The 20217-nt window shown below is 40.6% G+C and overlaps 2 protein-coding genes across 2 annotated transcripts; both read right to left on the bottom strand.

Annotated features, from left to right (window-relative positions):
* Window positions 1–12: 12 nt before the first annotated feature.
* LOC109860771 (band 7 protein AGAP004871) lies at window positions 13–10967 on the bottom strand. The gene is made up of 10 exons (XM_020440066.1): window positions 10826–10967; window positions 9889–10015; window positions 4695–4804; window positions 4045–4117; window positions 3697–3779; window positions 3415–3618; window positions 3230–3285; window positions 3005–3083; window positions 2827–2928; window positions 13–2651 (listed from the first exon to the last, which is right to left on the bottom strand). Exons 2-10 carry the CDS (start codon window positions 9968–9970, stop codon window positions 2550–2552), a joined length of 891 nt encoding a protein of 296 aa, XP_020295655.1. The 5' UTR covers window positions 9971–10015; window positions 10826–10967; the 3' UTR covers window positions 13–2549.
* A 2536-nt stretch (window positions 10968–13503) lies between these two features.
* LOC109860775 (glutamate dehydrogenase, mitochondrial) lies at window positions 13504–19798 on the bottom strand. Its single transcript, XM_020440071.1, has 8 exons — window positions 18999–19798; window positions 16326–16526; window positions 15205–15438; window positions 14966–15123; window positions 14718–14873; window positions 14343–14553; window positions 14107–14261; window positions 13504–14022 (listed from the first exon to the last, which is right to left on the bottom strand). Exons 1-8 carry the CDS (start codon window positions 19459–19461, stop codon window positions 13906–13908), a joined length of 1695 nt encoding a protein of 564 aa, XP_020295660.1. The 5' UTR covers window positions 19462–19798; the 3' UTR covers window positions 13504–13905.
* Window positions 19799–20217: the final 419 nt, after the last annotated feature.

Raw genomic sequence — 20217 nt, 5'->3', positions numbered from 1 at the left:
GAAACTTTTAACACACATAATTTTTATGTCGACATACAAAGATCTCTTAAATATAAAATCACCTTAAAAACAAAACAAACTATATTACCTAATTTAATTCGATGAAAAAACGTGTCGGCGTAAATAAAACAAAAACAAGAAAAAGTGCATCTCTCTGTTTCCCAACACAAATATTCTGTCAAACTTATCGTATGACACATACTCACATGTGTTTTTCACAAATCGAAGAACGATTGCGTGTTCCGAGTATAAGAGAAAAAAAAATTATTCTTACAAATTCAATAAATATCACGCACTTGTATGTGCGTGAACCGACGATGGAACAGATATAATTCCCTGATCAGATATTAAGTACAATAAAAAGAGAGATATATGTATGGAAACTATTGGAAAACCGATCGTGCTATTACTGACTTGGGTACAAATTAATATAGCGGTATAGGTCATGACTGAAACATTGATAACATCATAAAAACTTTGCATAACTAACGTCTACAGATTGGTAGACTGATTAAAGAGGTATAACATAACTTAATATACTATATATAATATGTATATATATGTATAGACAGACATGTGTACATGCATTTATACATTCAAGATGTGAGCAGAGGTAGCTTTCTCCATCTTACTCTTAGAAAATGTAAGACTTTATAGGTGACAGGTATATTTAAAACTAGTCATAGAGAATTTTATATATATATATAATATACATATATAAACGTATAGGATGAGCCACATAAAGCGATACTTTTTTTGGTCACATCAGTATAAAAAATATAAAAAATAGTAAGTGAAATAAGTCGTTTTCTGACTGGTGCTATTAATATCTGCCAAACTTTGTATGTTAACTTCGTATGTTATTTGATTTAAAAAAATACAGAGTCGCTCTCTGACAACGGCACGTCACGTCACATATCACATGAAAGGTCCCCAATGTATCACATAACAGCCAGAGAATTTTGTCGCTATCTCTAACAAATTTTGAAAAAAAATATCTTGTAGCACTTTACATGGCCCATCTTGTGTACACACACACGTGTGTGTATGTATATATATATTTCGAGTATATCTCTGCTTTTTGTCGAACAGTTAAAGTTATAAAATGCGATAACTCAGTATTTCCCTTATCAGAGAATCACGAACATGGAAAAAATATTTACAACACAGGATAAGACGTTTCAGAGAGGTCGCATCAAAGCAGATAAATGTGTGTGTTATACGGTAATAACGTTATTACATCGATCTGTAACATTCTAGTACACGTTTTTCAACAAAGAGAAGTATAGAAGATTGATTGCTCATTCGCTTTCAAGCTGCAACATTTTATCGAATAAATAATAATACTGATCTCTCTCGTCGCAAAAAATTTATCTTATATATGTAATTCGATCTTTTTGCGAATTTTTTGTTTACGTTTTATCTTACGAAGTAAAAACACGAAAGCGCAAAATGCCAGAATAAACGCATGTTATTATATGTAACAATGTAATATAAATATCGATGGTGAAAAGAGTTGCCGATGTTGGACGCAATCGCCACGAGAACCTCCCTACTCTCTTATCTTAATATAACGTACACAAATATATATATATATATATATATATATATTTCTACTTGATTGCAAGTAATCCTTACGCTATTATCGAATAGAATAGGCTAGACCGAGTTTTGTTGACTTCGCGAACGTAACTTTAGTGCCATAAGCATAAAATTGTGACGAAACCTGTTGTTCTCTCTATATTCGCAGGGCGGAGAGAAGAAAATAACATCCTCGTCCCTTAATACATATTTTTATCGAATAATATATACTCGTTTACGCTGAATAAACTTCGTGGCCAAAGACGATCGATTTGGTTTGCATCGTAAAAATCGATCGCGTTTTGAGTCCGGCGCAAAGGCAGTGCGAGATCTGTTTTCTCTCCCAGACAACGCGCGAAAGTTCGAAAGATGTCATAAAAATGTCTAAAACAATTTTCCGACGTCTCTCTTCGAAGCGAGATATCTCTCGAATGTGTGTTTGCGCTGTCCGAGAGGCGTTAGTTCATCAAGTGAAAAATCAGTGTCGAAAATGGACCGAAATACACAAACGTGTGTAAAATTACATATTACATGTCGCGTTACTTTTTTTGTTATAAACACGCACGTAAAATATGCCTCAGAGTCTTTATAGCATACAAACGTATAAAATAACTGCGTAAAAAATTGTCCAAAAATACGTGTCTCAGTCTATGTCGTGTACCGGTATAACATTTATATCCTTCGAGTGGATTCTGTGCGACAAAATCACGTGTCTCGTATCAATCGCGCGCTGTTTTGTTTAATTAAGCTTGTTAAATTGTTAGGGGATTGGTCGAATATTGGCAACTCTCTCTCGCTCGCTTTCTCTCTCTCTTTCTCTCTCTTTCTCTCTCTCTCTCTCTCTCGTCGCGTATATACAATCAAATATATACGAATTCCCAAATGAAACACACATTTCTCACCCGTCGGAACCTCTTGGGAAATTCACACCTTATTATTCTCTCTCTCGTCCCGTGAACTTCGTCACATTATTGTTCCTTCGGCAAAGCTTTCATGAAGTAAGTGAGCATATCGATCGGCAGCGGGAACACGATGGTGGAATTCTTTTCAGCCGATATTGTGTTCAACGTCTGAAATGAATAATTGTCGCGTTTCAGTGTCTCTAAAATTAATATAATTAAGGACGCGAACAAAACTCTGATAACTCGTCCGAGAATGTAAATCGACGCTAAATCGATAACTGCGCTAAATGATATCCGATATTGCGATATAATTGTGAAATAGAATAATGAAATCGTCTCTTACCTGCAAGTAACGGAGCTGCAGCGCAGCCGGGGAATCGCCGATGACTTCCGACGCCTCTCTCAGAGCTCTGCTAGCCTTTTGCTCACCTTCCGCGGCGATCACCTGGAAAGAGCAATTTTACGGAATAATTTCGCGTGAAATAATAAAACACGCGTGTGTTTGTATTATTACTGCGTACTTTAGCGCGTGCTTCACGTGCGGCTTCAGCTTCCGCCGCCATAGCTCGCTGCAGTTGAACGGGTAGTCGCACGTCTTTGCTGTTCAAAAAAAAATCCCGCATCGATTAACTTACATTGCCAATAAAAGAAAATTTTTTTGGTTACAGAGATATAAGTTGTTTTGCAGAAAATTTATACGATATCTCTCGCGATTATCGTCTGGGCGTAAGTGATTCGTGACTTACATTTCGACTCGTTCCACTTTTATTCCCCACGTGTCGGTGGCTTCGTCAAGAGAGACCTGATACGATTTGCGCGATCATTAAAAACGTCTCAGTTTAGGAATATCTATCTAAATTAATTTCTCTTAAAAGAAATAATTAACCGGAGAATCCGGTTAAAGTAATTTGTAATATATTCAAATGTTCACCTGCATGTTTCCGGAGATTGTCTCGCGCTCGCTCAATATCTCGTGAAGCGGTCGCGTTCCCATGGTGTTTCTCAAAGTCGTTTGCGCAAGTAATCTCGTGCTGTGATGCGCGTTCTCTACGTTCGCGATCGAGATGGTCGCGTTGTTGACGCGGTAGTAAACCACCGCGTCGACGGACACCGTAACGCTGTCCTTCGTCAGCACCTGGAGATCAAACGTTTGCGTTCGAAATTCTGATCGTTCGAAATCTAGTGTCAATTTTTACGAACTCGACGAGTTTACCTCTTGCGGCGGCACGTCGTACGTTCGCGTTCGCAGGTCGACGCGCGCGTAATTGTCCACACACGGCAGAATGAAGAAGATTCCTAAACAGAAAACGCGCGATCAGAACGTGATGTTTCCCTCATGAAATATCAAAGTGTCACGTGATAAAAAAAAACTCCCCGACACCTCGCGAACAGACACGCGTCGTAAATGTCACGCAATTATTCCGCTCTATTTTTGCCACCGACGCCAATCGAGCAAGCAGCGTTATATATTTTCGTTCGACGATATGACGCAAATGGCGTAATAATCGAGCGTAATATCTGTCTTTCACTTTGATTACAATTGACGCGCGCGATCTCTTACCGGGGCCTTTGGCACCTCCCGAGAGAAGACGACCCAGGCGAAATATGACGGCTCGCTCGTATTCCTGCACAACCTGTGGAAATCAGAAAGAGAGAGAGCGGAATGAATTTTCGAGATTACGACGTGTCGGATTGCGCGAGCAATTTCGCTGATAAATAAATTTACTTTGTAAAAATAAAAGAAAAGTAAAACGAAATTTTGTGACAAGAAAAAAAAACAAGAATTGAGGTCGCCGAGTGACAATTGACGATATAAATACATGAGGTTTTCTTGTTTCCGCTGTGTGCAATTAGCAAGAGACAGGTTGTTGATAAGAAATTATTAACGACGTAAGTGCGCAAAGTGCCGGCTAGTGCGACTAGAACAAAAACGGACTGTCGCGGATAGTCGCGCGCGCTGATGCGTATCACTCAATGACCTGCGATCTAATAATAAGATCCGCCCAGCGCACGTACATGTCGTGCATGAAACGTTGTAACTATATATATATATATATATACGCGTTGCGACAACATCGTTCGTTAAAAAAGCTTCCGCATTAATAAATCGTTAGGTAAACAACTTTAAATATACACGTGTGTCGTTGTATTTCTGGAGAAAGCTCTGCTCTCCGTGCGGAAACGAATTTTCCGAACGTGCGTTTTCTTTACCTTGAAGCAGACGAAGAGAGAGAACGGCATCGTCAGAAACACGATGATCCATGATAACACGACCAGGATGGTCCCACAGGTTGTCGATTCGCCTTGCGTACTATCATCCGCTACAACGTGCGCATTAACGACGGAATTAATATTCAAAGCGACATTAATAGGAAACTTCACACGCACACACACACACACATACATACTCGCGCGCGAAACAAATGATCGAGTTGTCCCGATCACTCGATCTTACTCTTATTGTCGTGTTCCTTCTCGGTTTTTTTTTTTTTTTTATCGAAACACGTTGATTGTCACGCAAATTTTGCCCCGGGGACCACAATAGAATTTTCATAATTTTAAAGACTTTTGTTCGCGGAATTTAATAAATTATTTCTATAATCCGATCTCGAGATCTTTCGCTAACAAGGAATTTAAAATTAATGGGTTATAAACTGTGATCCCGAAAGTAGTCGCTTTATGAGCGGAACACAACGAGCTCGTGTGTCATCTACGACGAATAATTGATTCAAGCATACAGCCATTTTGCGCCTTTTATTTCTTATTCAAGGATATTCAATTATTTGGATCGAACTTGATTTGAGTGAGCAAACACAAAGTACAAGGTTGGCTCGGCACACAGCCAGAATATACATATATAGTGTTTTATGACGTTTGATGCGGTTATATATTTTCCAGTATTTCCGGAAAATATGCGCATACGTAATGCATTTTACTCGGAAAAATGTCGTGTTTATGATGAAATTCTAATGACATTTTAACGCTTATCAATAAGCAGAAACTGCAAAATCGCTCTGGACATCGTTCTTTACGTCGTCATTTATCTTTGTCAGAAAAATATTAAAAAAAAAAATACTTCATACATTATTTATTTACGTAACTCACTCTCCCATTACAGCTTTGTAAACGATATTTATTTTGCTCCATTGTGTGCGCGATATTATCGTGAAATAAACATCGGGGTCGTTTGCCACATTAAGTACAAGTACAAGTACAAGTACAAGTTGTTTTTAAAAGACACACATTAAAAAAATGCGCTTGTAAATTAATTAAAAAAAAATATATATATATATATAAATTAATAAACACGTGTCGTGAAAAGAGACAGTTTTCAATTGGTTTCCTTGAGTACATCGAGAAGTTTGCGACAATCAATCTTCTCTATTGGATGTGTTCTTACACACTTGACTATTTATATTTTATGTATTTTCCGTCGCGACGAAGTGACCCAGATTTTCCGTTACCGATGTTTTTTTTGGGGACACTCCGCTTTTAACGAGCAAAGCGGAAAAACAAAACTTAGAGCGTGAACAAGGACAAAAGTTGTTACATTTCTGCGGGTTCTTTCTCTTTTATTATTGCAAGTCCACAAAAGTTCGCGGAACAACTCGGAAGATCGAACGTCGGAATTGTCCCAACAAAGTTTACAAACGGGGGGTATTTTATTTTAAAAATAAATCTAAAAAGATACAGGACGCAAATGTAATTTCAATCATCGGCGCTTGATGACACCGCGCGCACCGAGAGATCGATTAGTTCGGATCACATGGCGAGCTTGTGCGTGAACTAGTTTGTCTCGCAAATTTAACGAACGCTTCCGAATCTCTTTCTCTCTCGACGACACATCAAAACAATAAATCGTACGATTACATTCTCTTACTCGCAGAGAGAAAGAGAAAGAGAGATGGAGAGAGGGAAAGCAAAGCGACAGGTTGTTCGTGTAAAAATACACCGAGCGCTAAAACAATGAACATACGTTTGCGCAAATTTATGTGGACGCGTGCAATCGCCATTGATTCCGCCTTCGGTTGCTTTACGAACCGATCAATATACGTCACACATACACACAACCTACATTTGAAAAGAGCGACAACTTCGCGAAAAGGAAAAACTCCCGTGACTCCACCAATCAATGGCAATGCCATCGCGCGCGCTAATGAGTCATTCAGGCAAAATTAAAAAAGAAATTTCAATCGATTTTCTTGCGTTCGACGCGTCAGAAACGCGTTTGCTCCTATAAAGTGATGAAAATGCGAATTTCGGTGTGATTGAAAAAAAAAATGACAAAATTCAACGTTTTCTTTCGCTTGGAACATTTTCAATCGTTCTGACGGCTGCGCGATACAAATTTATCTATTTTACACGAAATGCCGCAGCTGGGAAATGAGGGAGAGTCAACGCGTGTATCAACAGTCTCGAGAAGTTGTAACGAGACCGAGATTACGCACACAGAAAAGCACACGAGATGTTATTCTGAATCGAGGACGAAGTTTCTCATATGTCATCTCCTCGTTGAGCCGAGGGTGCTCGTTCGTTCCGCAGATTTTTCATCGCTTACCGTCCGACATCTCGGGAACCAGCTGGCGAAATCTTTCACTCCGTCGGCAAGACCGTTGAAATGCCGTCACTCACCTCCCGTAACGAGGTGTCTAAGGTAAAAAGGAGGGAGAGGGGGCGCGGAAAACGGACCGGGCCGCGCACGTATTATTCACCTCTCACACGGTTCACCGCGAACTAGATGTTGCCGCTCGGTCAACTTCTCTCTTTTTCTCTCAGCCCAGTAACCTCCCTTTCGTTCATCCCTGTCTCTCGACGAGGCAGCATGCGCGAGATGCGCGCTCGCGCCCTGCTTCTCTGTCTCTTCAACCCTCCGCCTACCCCACGTGACCGCCCTCCTCCCTTCTTTCTCTCTCTCTCTCTCTCTCTCTCTCGGGGGGCTGGTCGCCGTTCCTGCTATTTTTTCCTCCTGGCACCCTTCCTCGTATTTTTTACCCTGCTCGTTTGCGGGGTTAAGGGGTTCCGCACGACATATGCTTGTGTCAAAGAACGTTGCTCAAGTAATTGACACGCGCGTCTCTCACACGAAGAGAGCAAAGTGCCTTTGACGCTTGTCTCTTCGAGACGCGCGTTCAAGGTGCGCCAACTTGTGTTTAAAATCGTTGCGAGGGACGGAATCGGTTCGCCAAGTGTCATCTCGGCGAACCGATAAGCAATTGTGCAAAAATATTTCGCGCGACATTTCAGAAGAAACACACTCGTGTTTCCGAGAATAAGTTGAAGTTACACACTTCAGAGAGCTTGGCTCTTCTAAATTATCTTTTACGATTTTCTCAATCGCGACAAAATGTCTAGTTTGAAATTTGCTCTCTCCTAAGTTATCCTTCACCATTTTGTGTCGACAATCTGTTGCCGCTAAAGAATTCCAAGTTTTTGTACAACAATTCTCGATCCGTGCATCAGTTTCTCACACGTGTGTCTATATCTTACAAACGACTGTGTCGCATGTCAAAAGTCACTACCACGTGAGTGACAAATTTCTCGTCGGCGTGTGTCACTCGTCGACACTTATCATTATACACACGCTGTAGTTGTTGGTGTCGCCGAAAGTCGCGACAAAAGAGATGCTTGTCGGAGGAAGAAACGTAATTAGAAACTCCATTCGAGACAGACACGAGCAACGAATATGAATTTATTTCCCCGCGCGGCGAATGTGTGTCGTTTGTCATCGGAGAGATATACACACGCACGCGATGATCGAAGAACTAGCCTCTAGATAATTTTGATATTATCCTCCCCCCCCCCGTTGAGGATATTTTCGATCGATTTATTTCCGCGAAGTAAAATCGGCCGCGCTCGGTTATAGCGTGAGAGTCTATAGAAAGAGCGCCGTATGAAGCAAGGTGAATGCTAAAGCGCGTTTCCAAGTTCACGCGCGCCTCGAGAAACTGTTCTAGGCGGACACACTTCCTTCAATTTATATTTGCCGACGACTCATTCGGAATCCATTCTTCTTTCCCGTCTCGAAACGCAATTGAAAACATCAAGTTGCGAGCGTTGCCGAAAACTGACGTGATTTAAAATACAAGATAAATATTAATGTTGCGACACAAAAACTGACATTTTTTTCAAAGAAATAATTATAACAAAATAGTTTTCCACAAAAGTGTTTATAACAAAATGTAATTAGTATTTCATTGGTGTAAAAAATATTTATGCGCAAAGTTAGGAACTGTGGTATTTAACAAGAGATACTTAAAAAATCGCTCAAAACATTGAGAATCGTTACATGTTTGATATTCACGTGTCCAATAATTATTTAAACATTCACGATTGTTGGTTACAGTTATTGAACAAAAAAAAAGAAAGAAAACCACCCCACGTAGCGACAAGCCGCAAGAAGAACGACGAGGCGGCGATCCCCGCCAATATATAATCTATACGTCTTTTCTGTACTTCTGGCGTCCGACCGCACGGCCGATTGTTCCACTTGCTGCTTGTGTCTCCGACCGGAGATGAGCGGTTAACTGATGATTGCGAGCAATGAAAAGTGTGTCACCCCAACTTCTATACGTGGGAGATGGACGCGATAAAATGCGATACACATTTGCAGATCATCTGTCTCTAGGAATAGTTCCCTTGAGAGGAAATATCTACAGGTAGTACTATTTTTGTTTCGGTAGCCTAGATCCGAGTTTAACGCGCTTCGTTCCCCTCGCAAATATCGACCGAAACAGCGACGGGGAGAGAGACTTGGCGTGGGTGTAGAGAGAGAGAGAGAGTGTGTTCGTTTGCGCATCAGCGTTCTGCTCGCATTCAAATAAACAAATTTTTGAAAACACTTGTGTCTCTCTTTGAAAACGTCCGCTATAATATTAATATCTTATTCTTTGATGAGGCGGGGAGGCAAACAAAGTCAACCCCCGCGTGCGAGGAGCACCCGAGTCGAGTGTCGCACAGTGTTGAGGTGCGGCCACGCGTACTCGACCTTCTTTACACTCGCGAAATAATTCATTTCAAAAGCTCGGGGAACAAACGGAACGACGTTAAGAGCCTTCGGACTCGTTCAGCCACGTACGCGCTCGAAATAAATCGTTAGTTAATAAGTCGTCTCGCCGAACGTGCGCGAAAAGTACGCTTAATTACGTTTCACTCGGTGTGACTCGGCAAATAGAATATAAATGAGAAAGACTCACAGGCGTCAACAACAACGTCGCGGAAGCAAAGTTCCCTTTTTTTTTTAATGGAAAAAAAAAAAAAACAAATTAAACAGGAAAGATAAAATCGAAATTTTTATTGATTTCGTCTCTTTTCAATTTGGCGGAGAAAAATTCAAATTCAACGCGTCTTTTTAACGCGTGTTTTCGAAATTTCGACTCGCGTCGCAATAAGAATTGAAAAGACTCACATCCAATGATCCGTCTGCGGATGTCGTCGGGCCGAGTGTTAATCTGTACCGTTGATCCATTGCTGTTGCTCATGGTCGCCATGGGTATCAAATCGGAGGGATTGACGCGCGATTCGAACCTCGCCACCTGGGACAAACATTCCCTTTAATATATAAAAAAAAAAAAAAAAAAAAAAAAAAAAAAAAAGACGTGTGTGCACACACCGAAGATATTATCGACACGGAACAAAACACCTCGTCAGATGTCTATTAGACGTCCATAGTGCCGATATCCGATAAGATATATCCGAACGGACGTCTAATGGAGGTTTCTGTGGATTATTTTGTTCCGTGTGGCTGACACGCACGTGACTGGCGTCGAGTTTGAATTGAGAAATTTTATTTATTTATTTTTTTCGGAAAAGAGGATCTACGTGCGGACGACGCGCTCCATATGGACACTTTTCACTTGTGTTGTTTACGGTTGACTTTGATACGCACGATGCGCACACACGTACATACACACACACACATACATACACACAACGTCGCTTTTAGACAAACAAGATGACACGTGAATCGAACTGAACATCGCGCGATTATCATCTCGCACATCATTTTTTCCGGCACGCGATCCGATCACGCTATCCGATCCCGCTCGCGAACGAATGTGGTATATATGGAAAACTTCCGCGCGTTTCTCCATTTTTTTTTTCGTCGCGCGTGTAACGTCGAATGTTGCAAGTCGTCCGCCGTTAAAAAATCAAAAAAAAAAAATCAAAAATCAAAAAATAAAGACTCTCGCACCGAAAGCGATCGAAATCGTCTCTCGCACTCGTTAGATAATCACGGGCGATCATCAGGTAGCGCGGGCAACAAGTTGACGAGAAAAGTACGTTCGTTTTCGCTCGCGCGTTTGCGGACACGATAAGCTCGAGATGTGAGAATTCGTCATCACCTTGCTCTTGTTTTGTTGCCGATGACACGGTGTAAATATTCACCGAGTGAAGGATCGACGAGAATGAAGTCGTTGTCGTGGCGTCGCGACGCTTTATAGAACCTGCCTGGGCGCCGCCCCGACGAGAGGTAGAGAGCACGCGACCCGGTCCGCCCCGCCGAAGTCCGTGCCGTCATATACGGAGCTCGCGCGCCCACCGCTCGTTGCCGGCTCCATCTCATTCATGTGTGTGTGTGTGTGTGTGTGTAAGCACGCCCACACTCTCACACTCCTCGTGCTATTTACAGTATATCGCGAATTGCGCTTTCCCTCCTTCTGTCGCTTCCACCCTCTTTGTGTTGCCCGTCGCGAAATATTCATTCCCGTCGCGAACCGGGGATAAAAATATTCAACTCCGGATTATACAATATTCCAAGAGAACAACTTCCTTTCGAGTTTCTTTCCTTAATTTATCGACTCCCGGGTTGTTCGAACCCGGAAATATTCGCAAGCGTGTATATTTTTGAATTTTTGCGATTGAGGGGCCACGTTGCGAGAAGAACATTTTTGTCCGCGGCGAACAAATTAATGTACGTACGTAATTACCTCGCTGAGTCTGCGAGATCCGAGTATACAAAACGAAAAAGACTGACTTTTCGAGTGGCGAAAAACAAACAAATTGAAGTTCATTTTTGTGCAGTAGTTCAAGCTCACACGAGAGAGAGAGAGCGAGACAGGTAATTTCTAATTAGAAAATTAATTTCGTTAATGAGTTAGTTTTAACTGACGGAGATACATCGCTCTTCTCGGTATTATACATGTAAAATGTTACATATATATGTGCATATTATTACATATACGCAATATAGTTTCAGTAAGACACGTGTTAAGAAAATATATTGATCTTGTGGGTGATGAAATTGAATCCCGTTGCAACAGAACACACTGAGTGTAATCTCATTGAGAAAATTAAATTTTGTTAATGTAAATTTTGCAACAACTTTCAAAATTGTCCGTATTAGTAGTTTTCCCGTTAACAAAGTTCCCTTGATTGATCAGACTCTCTTTCGCGACTATCTTGGATTTTATGACGTCAGAAACGTGGAAAATCGAACTTTTTCTTGCTTCCCTGACGTCATAAGATCGAAGACGGCCGGGAGCTATCGAGGATCTTTAAAGTATCGACGTTTTGTTTTAAATATAATATTAACGTTGAATTACAAGATCCCAGGTAGTTTTTGGATCCTGAATTATCGCACACGTGGGAAGGAGACGCAGAACTTGGATAAAGCGCGTTCCGTCTTCCTTCTGGTGAACCAAGGCGATTCGCAAGTTTTAGCGAGTGCATGCGCTAACTATACACATTGTACTTCTAAATTCGTCACGGTTGAATAGCTGCGACGGTCGTATAGACGCGCGCGTGTCTGACATCTCCAACGACAGTGGCAATCAACACTTGGTTTATGACGAGAGCGAGAGGGTTTTTATTTATTTATTGTCCTCTGACTGACGTCTCCGAAACAATCCGATGACGAGTCTGAAATCACGTCTGCACATCACGTGTGACAAATCCACGACAAATGGTCTCGATTAATTCCGAACGCTCTCGCTGAAAAAAAAAAAAAACATTGGCAGAGAAATAATTTTTATGTGAATTTTAATGCGTGTTCTATAGAATGCAAATTTGAAAAAAAAAATAAAAAAACTACGCGCGCGTGACGTACCCGTGCCGCTTCAATTCTCACGCGTGAAACTTGACGCGTAATGCACGTGCGAGGCGTTTGTTACAAACAAAATTTATCGTCGATCACATGTACAACATATCGACGCGCAAATCGACGTGCTGAAAAAAAAAATCGTAGATTTCTCGTAGGGTAAAATACGGACGATTTTGTGCGAGTGCACGACTTATGATCGTGAATAATATAACGTGAGAACGGAACCACTTGTATCTCTCTCTGCTTTGTACGTATGTACGTGTTAAAGTCCAAGGATACAGGTGGAAAGGGTTAATAACCAATATAAATCAAGGTGACAAGATAACGATGTACATATTAGGTGTAACGTATCAGTTTGTTTATTTCTATGATTTCCGAAGTATAATCGGTAAGTACTGCTGCAACGCGCGCGGAGGGCACTTGCTATACAATAACACATTTGATTTGTCAAAAACATGCCGAACGGCGCTCCGCCGCGCGCGCGCGCGTATGTGTGTGTGTGTAAGCTAACTTTTTCAGAATTAAAATCTCACGTCTTTGTTAACAAGTTTGTCGCATAACAATTGTATACTTTTTTTTTGTATGTAATTATTATATATGTGTATAGTACATGTAAATACAATAGCGCATCGCAAAATTGACCGCGTATGTACGTATACACGTATAGAATATGTCGTCGCGCGCTTACATACGTTTGATAGTTTGAGAAAAAACCTGATTCTCTGTTATATAACGATGAGAGATCGCGCGTGTTAGATCTCTCATTAGTGCAATATCTCGGCAATATAAATATATATATATGTATATGTATGTATATATATATCGCAAATATCGTCAAATATTTCAAGTAAAGACATGATTCTATATAATTTGCTCGAACGATACAACTTTTTTTTCGTTATTACTTCATGATACTTTCTCGCGTTGTTGCGTCTGCATAAAAAGTGAAATATAAAAATGCACTGGTCTTGTCTTTTCGTTCAATCTATTTTTTTTTTTTTTTTTTTTTCGTAGAGAAAAGGCTGAAATATATATTTCGATTCACTCCTTGGACGCTATTTCATCAGAGTAGTTTTACCCGACTTGGATTCATCAGCTTGATTCGCGACATGATCTATATTTTTACATATACGTGTGTGTATGTGAGTGTATATGTAGCTAGGCAAATGTCTTATGGCTTTTTGCAAAAACGTGACGAACAATGATACATCTATCGCGAGTCTCGGTACTTACTTACTTACTTTATTATTTCGTAAATATAAACTGTCAGCCGTCGTCGCTTGAAAGATGGATGATACACCGAGTCGCTCTTCTCGCGGTCATATTGCAAAAACTTTAACATTATTACAAAGATTCGCCGACTGTTTATCCGACTAAGATATCTTAAAAAGCGAGGCCAGCCTCTGAGTAAGTGGTGAATATCTTTTCGATTGAGTTAGCGTACGCGGCCGTTCTGAGGTCGAGTCCAAGATTGAACTTCATGGCAGTCTTCATAATGGCCTGCGGAAAGAAAATAATACAGTCGTTTAACTTCCGGATTCTATAACGTAAGTTCTTTTGGAAAATAATTGAACGGTCAATTACCCTGGCGGATCTCTCCATGGTGTAATCCAGACCGGAGTGAACGATATCTTTTTCGGAAGCACCGGATATACGTTTTTGGAAAGCTTCGGACGGCGTGACGGGAATACGACCGCCGACACGACCGAACCTACGTTCTAACGACTCCTGCACCGATTCTAGGAACGAAAAGAAATTTTCTAAGTTTTATATACCTGTACAAACAAAAATGTAATTTTTAAATGTAGTTTTCAACGTACCTAAGAGATGATAATTGGATTCTCTTTCGTATTTGAAAGTCAAACGGCCGTACGACACGTGATTCAGATTTTTCAACCATTCGAAAAATGAGACTGTGACACCACCGGCGTTAATGTACAGATCCGGGATCACGAGGATATTTCTCTCGATTAGAATTTTATCCGCGGCTGGAGTGGTCGGTCCGTTAGCGGCTTCTGCAATAATTTTCGCCTACGCAAAAATATTTGTTTAGATTTCTGTGCTAATTTATTAAATACGAGAAAAAATAGAGCCTGCGGTAAACAATTTATTTACAAAAAATAGAAGTCGGACGATCTTTAGATATAAATATAAATATAAAAATAATGTTAACAGTTTCACAAAAGAATTTTTACCTGAATACGTCCGGCATTCTCTTTGTTAATGACTTTTTCCACGGCAGCGGGTATAAATATGTCGCACGGCTCATACATGAGGTTCTCTCCTTGATACGGCTTGGCCCCGGGGAAACCGACGATGGTACCGTTTTCTATGCGATACTCCTCCAATTCCTGCGTGTAGAAAGAAAGATATCGATAAGTAATGCAGTTTCATCAATGAGATTAGTGATAGATAAAAAGTGCGATAAAGCTTATTTATTTACCTTAGGATCGATGCCTTCCGGATTTACGATGGAGCCGTCGTGTTCAATCACACCGATGCAAGCTGCACCTGCCCGATGCAAGTAGCGCATCGAGTGCAAACCTACATTACCGAAACCTTGAAGGATAAACGTTTTGCCTCCCCAACCAGGCGTGGTACCTGGTCAAATAGATTAGCTTTAATTATTATTCTTACGTTAATAAAATATTGTTGACGAAAAACGATAATCCGCCAACGTACCGATCATGCTCATGTAATTAGCCTCGTTGATGAAGTTTTCCAATCCGTGGAATACTCCCCGACCTGTTGCGGAAATACGTCCGTGAATACCACCTTGATTGATAGGTTTGCCGGTGACGCATGCATGAGCATTGATATCGAGGTGACCGATAGTCTTCGCGTAAGTATCGGCTATCCACGACATTTCGCGCTCGCCAGTACCCATATCCGGAGCAGGAACATCAACGCCGGGTCCTAGAAAGAAAGTAATTTTTCATTTTGAAAACATTATTGATTGTCGAGATAATTTTGTTGTAGACTTTTTTTTTATAAAAAATAAACTTGTATTGTGTGATTTATAAATTATGTATGTTAGTTATATATATTAGTTACTAATTAAGATTACATTATTTTATTTATATCATAATATCAATATCTGTTTCATTATAAGTTTTTAATGTAAGAAAAATATTTACATTTCAATTTTATTGTTTAAAAAAACTTTTCAATATTGTCCATTAGAGCAGCGACATATAAATTTATATATAAATATCTTAAAAAATGAATTAGATAATAATTTGAATAAAATTTGACACGCCCCTTATTTTAAATGCATTTCCAAAAATCTCGTATATCGCACTCGAGAGTATAATCTGTTTGCTTTCCACTTTTCTAATCTCATCGCGTGCTCAATGTGTCAGACACCTGAATACGTTATCGTGATCTTCTCTCCGAACACCTGTTCGGTGTTTCGCGCCAACTATATAGCGTTAATAATCGGAATGCGTTAAAAAAAATAATGTCAATTTGCATTGTTCGTTTGTAATACAATGCACACACAAACGATACATCTTTTTCTCTAATAATAAATCGGGCCGCGTGGCAGCACCGTTTGCTTCGTGACGTAACAGAGTGGGTCAATTTTGCGCGTTGACAGACATCACGAGACTTGAGCAGAATGTGTTCTTCGCGGGCATCTCAGTGCCATCTAAAATTATCGCGCAAACATCACACGCCTCCGCTTGCTACGTTCCGCCACATCATTTACGAGATGATGTAACGAGAATTTGTTTTCATTGAGCACAGGCGAGAAGTTTTCCCGGTTATCTTTTTATTTATCGGCACGTGGCACGCCCTCTTACCGATAAATCCCTTCTTTGCCAATTCCAACGTGAATCTTCTGGTGATCTTTTCCAATTCGTGTTCCGAATAATTTTTAGGATTGATTTTAATTCCTGCCTTGGCACCGCCGAAAGGCACGTCGACGCACGCACATTTGAACGTCATTAAAGCCGACAACGCTTTAACTTCATCCCGCGAGACGTCCATTGAAAAACGGATACCTGCGAAAAAGAAATAAAAAATTATTTAGACGCATCGAAAATTCAACTCGCAATTTTACAATGAAAAACATACAATTAGGAAACTAAGAGCAATTTGTTTTCACGACTATTTTCAAACCAGAGTGTCATTCGATATTTATACTCTCTGATTCGTGTTTATACTCTAAAAAGTTTTACACACACACACACACCATTAACTCCTTCCAATAGAAGTCTATCGGTTTCCTACAACAACAGCTGGACGAACCACTTAACGTTATTTATCGATTACTTTATGTAACGACAAACAAGTAATTTTGCCATTTCGCAGATATTTAAGTGTTTTATTAGTTTTCTCTCGTGTTATCGCAATTTTACATCTTCAGAATGAGTCGAAACCGCGTGGAATTTTTACACCAACGTTTCGTAAATGATTTTACTTCATCAGAGTTCAAGAGCAGCTTCTCTTACACGCGTTGACATTTCTTACACGTGATCGTACACGTGTAATCAAATATTTTATCGAGCGCAAAGTTGTGTGTCTATTTATGAAACTATTTTTTTTTTTATTTGGACGTTCCAATGTTTTTTTTTTTTTTTTTTTAACAGCATCTTTCGCAAAGCACCTCGCGCGGGTTCTCGTCAAACTGGGACCGTCATTTACAGAAAAGTATTTGCGCTCCGGAAGAGCACGTACGAGATCGTTAACCCGAAATATTATGTCATTGCCGTTAAAAACGTGTGTCGGCGCACCAGATTACCGGAATTTATTTTAAGGCCGATTTGCTCACGACTTGGCGCGAGCAAAATAAAAGACCAGGTACATACATATGTAGATGCCGTCTGGCATCGTGTGTTTTCTAAGTTCACGCGCTATTGAATCATTCTCGATACCGTAATCGAAATCCGCTCGGAGTTGTAAATTATATTTCTGACACTTAAATCCTTTCCCCTTCCCGTTCTTTGTTCGCCGCGGGATAAGCCCCGGATAAACCACTTTCTTGTCGAGATAAAAAAAGAAAAAAACCTCGCGAGATAAGAAAAAATATCTCGTCCAAATCCTCGTCGCAGTAATCGCTTGAGGAATTTATTCACGAGTACTTTAACTCTCATTTAATTCCGTCTCATCTTAATTAATTCCACACTTTTTGTTCTGAATTCTGTTTTTGTTCGACGTAGCCGATTGGTTGTTCGATGCTATTGTTAAAAATATTCACGTGGCGTCGTCGAAAGACGGCGGTGGTGATGAACAAATGGCCGCAATGGCCGAATATGAGATATCAAGCGCATTTCATTCATCATCAGCAGAGTAACATGAGAACCCCGAGTTTTACATGTCTCTCTGTTGTGCGCGACAACGCGGTGGTCGTCGCGTCGACCAATTGATTCTGATCGTGTCCGCGTTACCAAGAATCAACTTTGTCAAAAATTAAATACGTAAAAAAAAAAGAGCGATTTATCGTTGATGAAAAAATTACTAGTCTCACGTACATTTCGTTCGAGCTAGTTGGAAATATTTTTGCGACGCGAGAGACTGACAAGTTTTTTTTTCTTTCGTTATCTGATACACATCTTTACGTCTATCTGCGGGGTTTTTATTGGTTCCAAGGCTGAAGTCGCAACGCAGCGCGAAGCCGTAAAAACGGCTTTCTTCACTTTCGTAAGAGTCGTCCGCATACGTACGTTTTTTTTTTTTTTTTTCACGACGAGCAAAACGAAACATTTAATTTGACGCACAAGCGTTGGAAAAATTTGCACGATTGTTGCGATTCTCTTTACTTTTATCGTCGCGTCTTTTATTGATGATGATCCGTTAAAACAACAATTCGCGATTCGTCTTGTTAATGAAAATAATAAGATAACGTATTAGCGGCTTGTTTCAGCGCGTGAGTTTTTACAAATCTCACACTACTACCGATAGCGTAATCAATCGCAAGCATTCACGTGCACGTAAAGACTTTTAATCATTTGACGAATGCAAATCAGTCACAGTCATCATTATCGCCCCGAAGGTGCTTTGCGAATTTGCGCGAAATATAATTGAAAATACAGATGTATACACAACGATCATTGTATGCAAATACAATAATACGAGTTGGTAGTTTTATCAGTCATGTGAGCGATATTGTCCTATTCCGTGTGTCGAGATTGCATTTTTGAGAGAACAAACATGTGTATGTACGCAAATAAAAAGTTGATTAGTTTTTAAAAGTCACGCATTTGTAATATATTGCGGTAAAAGAATAAAAATAGAAGCGTAACAAACAGAAAAACAAATATACCTGTCGTAGTTTCATGTTAAAAAATATTTTCGATAAAAATAGAAAAATCTAAATAAAGAAAGCTAAAATGAAGAGAGAGAGAGAGAGAAAAAAAGAAAGAAATATATCTTGTACGTCTTTTCCGAAGTCGGGAAGAGGAAAGAAAGAAGTTCTCCTTGAAAATTCTCCTACTCGGAAATTGCCACTTGGCATCTCAAGGACTTGACGGTACCTCCTTTGCAAGGTGTTCGATGAGTCGAGTGTTGGGCGCGATAACCGGTGATCATCTCGTAATCGCCGGAGTCGCGCCTGAGCGGAAACGTGGTCTCGAGGATGTGGTCGCACGGCTCCATCAGCATCAGAATACCCTTAACCTTTTTCTTGCGATCTTCGATCGACACGCGTGACCGCTTGCCGATGTCATCAACCAGCTTGTCCTCGACGATCTGGCAGGCGCGATGAAAGAAGTATTCCACCATGTCGAAGAACTTTGGAGTGGGCGCGTCGGCCACATCTTTCAGACGATCCGGGATTTGGTGATCGGCGTAGCCGCGACGTTGGTTAAGCAACGTCGTCGACGTCGTTTGCACGGTGGCCGGCACGGCGACGCGCGTCATCACGTTCTGCATCACGTCGTTGCTCGGTGCCTGCTTCAGGGCGATCGACGACCGCGCGAGACTACGCACGTGAAACATCTTCGACGCCGATGATTTCTTACCGTTGCGACGACGACGACGACGACTGCGTATGACGCGTTTGCAATCTCTTTGCAACCGAACGAGGTGACAAAAACCCCGGCTCCGACTGCGTGCGTGCGTGCGTGCGTGCGTGCGTCTCCTCGCCGATCGCTAGCAGCAACTTTCCAATCACCCGATCCTAAGCTCCTCACCCAATACCTAACTGTCGTGACCCACCACTGCTGATTAACAATAGCGCGACTCGATTGGCACCTTCGGATACGTTGGAGCAGGCCGAATTGGAGTGCGCGTGCGCAACAATGCGCAATGTGAGAATCCCAACCAGCGATCTCTTCCGCAGCGGTAACCTGTTATGTCAGATAATTGATTGACGATCAAATTGTTTTTATAGATATATTCGCAAAAAATCTTTCTGTTAATCATTTAAACAAACTATTTGTGTAATTACCGATTACACGATGCCATTTTGAACGCGCAGAAGGTTATATATCTACCAATCTCCAAGTTTTCTGTCAAAATTCAATCAATAATTTCCATCTATTTTTTTCAACTGATGTTGAAAAAATTCCAATTTTTCATTTTTTGATTTCCGTCACTGCTGAATACGTCGCAACTGATTGATTATCGAGAAATAATCGTTTCCCACTGATAAAAAAAAAACGTCTGTTGCACACGTCTTGTACATACGCGATTTTCAATTTTTATTTCTTCGAGAAAGTATTTTTTTCTCAGCGTTGAGTTATCGACTAATGA

This window comes from Pseudomyrmex gracilis, unplaced genomic scaffold (assembly GCF_002006095.1).
Source record: "Pseudomyrmex gracilis isolate BER0280 unplaced genomic scaffold, ASM200609v1 scaffold_468, whole genome shotgun sequence".
NCBI classification, from domain to species: domain Eukaryota; kingdom Metazoa; phylum Arthropoda; class Insecta; order Hymenoptera; family Formicidae; genus Pseudomyrmex; species Pseudomyrmex gracilis.
Note: the sequence above shows the minus strand (reverse complement) of the source record. Positions and strands in the feature narration are given on the sequence as shown.

Coding starts and splice junctions, on each gene's coding strand:
- LOC109860775 (XM_020440071.1), bottom strand. CDS start 19,461: ATGTTTCACGTGCGTAGTCTCGCGCGGTCGTCGATCGCCCTGAAGCAG. Junction 15,439..16,325: donor GGCAAAGAAGGGATTTATCG/GTAAGAGGGCGT, acceptor CTTTCTTTCTAG/GACCCGGCGTTGATGTTCCT. Junction 14,023..14,106: donor CCATGGAGAGATCCGCCAGG/GTAATTGACCGT, acceptor TTCTTTCCGCAG/GCCATTATGAAGACTGCCAT.
- LOC109860771 (XM_020440066.1), bottom strand. CDS start 9,970: ATGGCGACCATGAGCAACAGCAATGGATCAACGGTACAGATTAACACT. Junction 3,619..3,696: donor ACGACGTGCCGCCGCAAGAG/GTAAACTCGTCG, acceptor TTTGATCTCCAG/GTGCTGACGAAGGACAGCGT. Junction 3,084..3,229: donor AAAGTGGAACGAGTCGAAAT/GTAAGTCACGAA, acceptor TTTTTTGAACAG/CAAAGACGTGCGACTACCCG.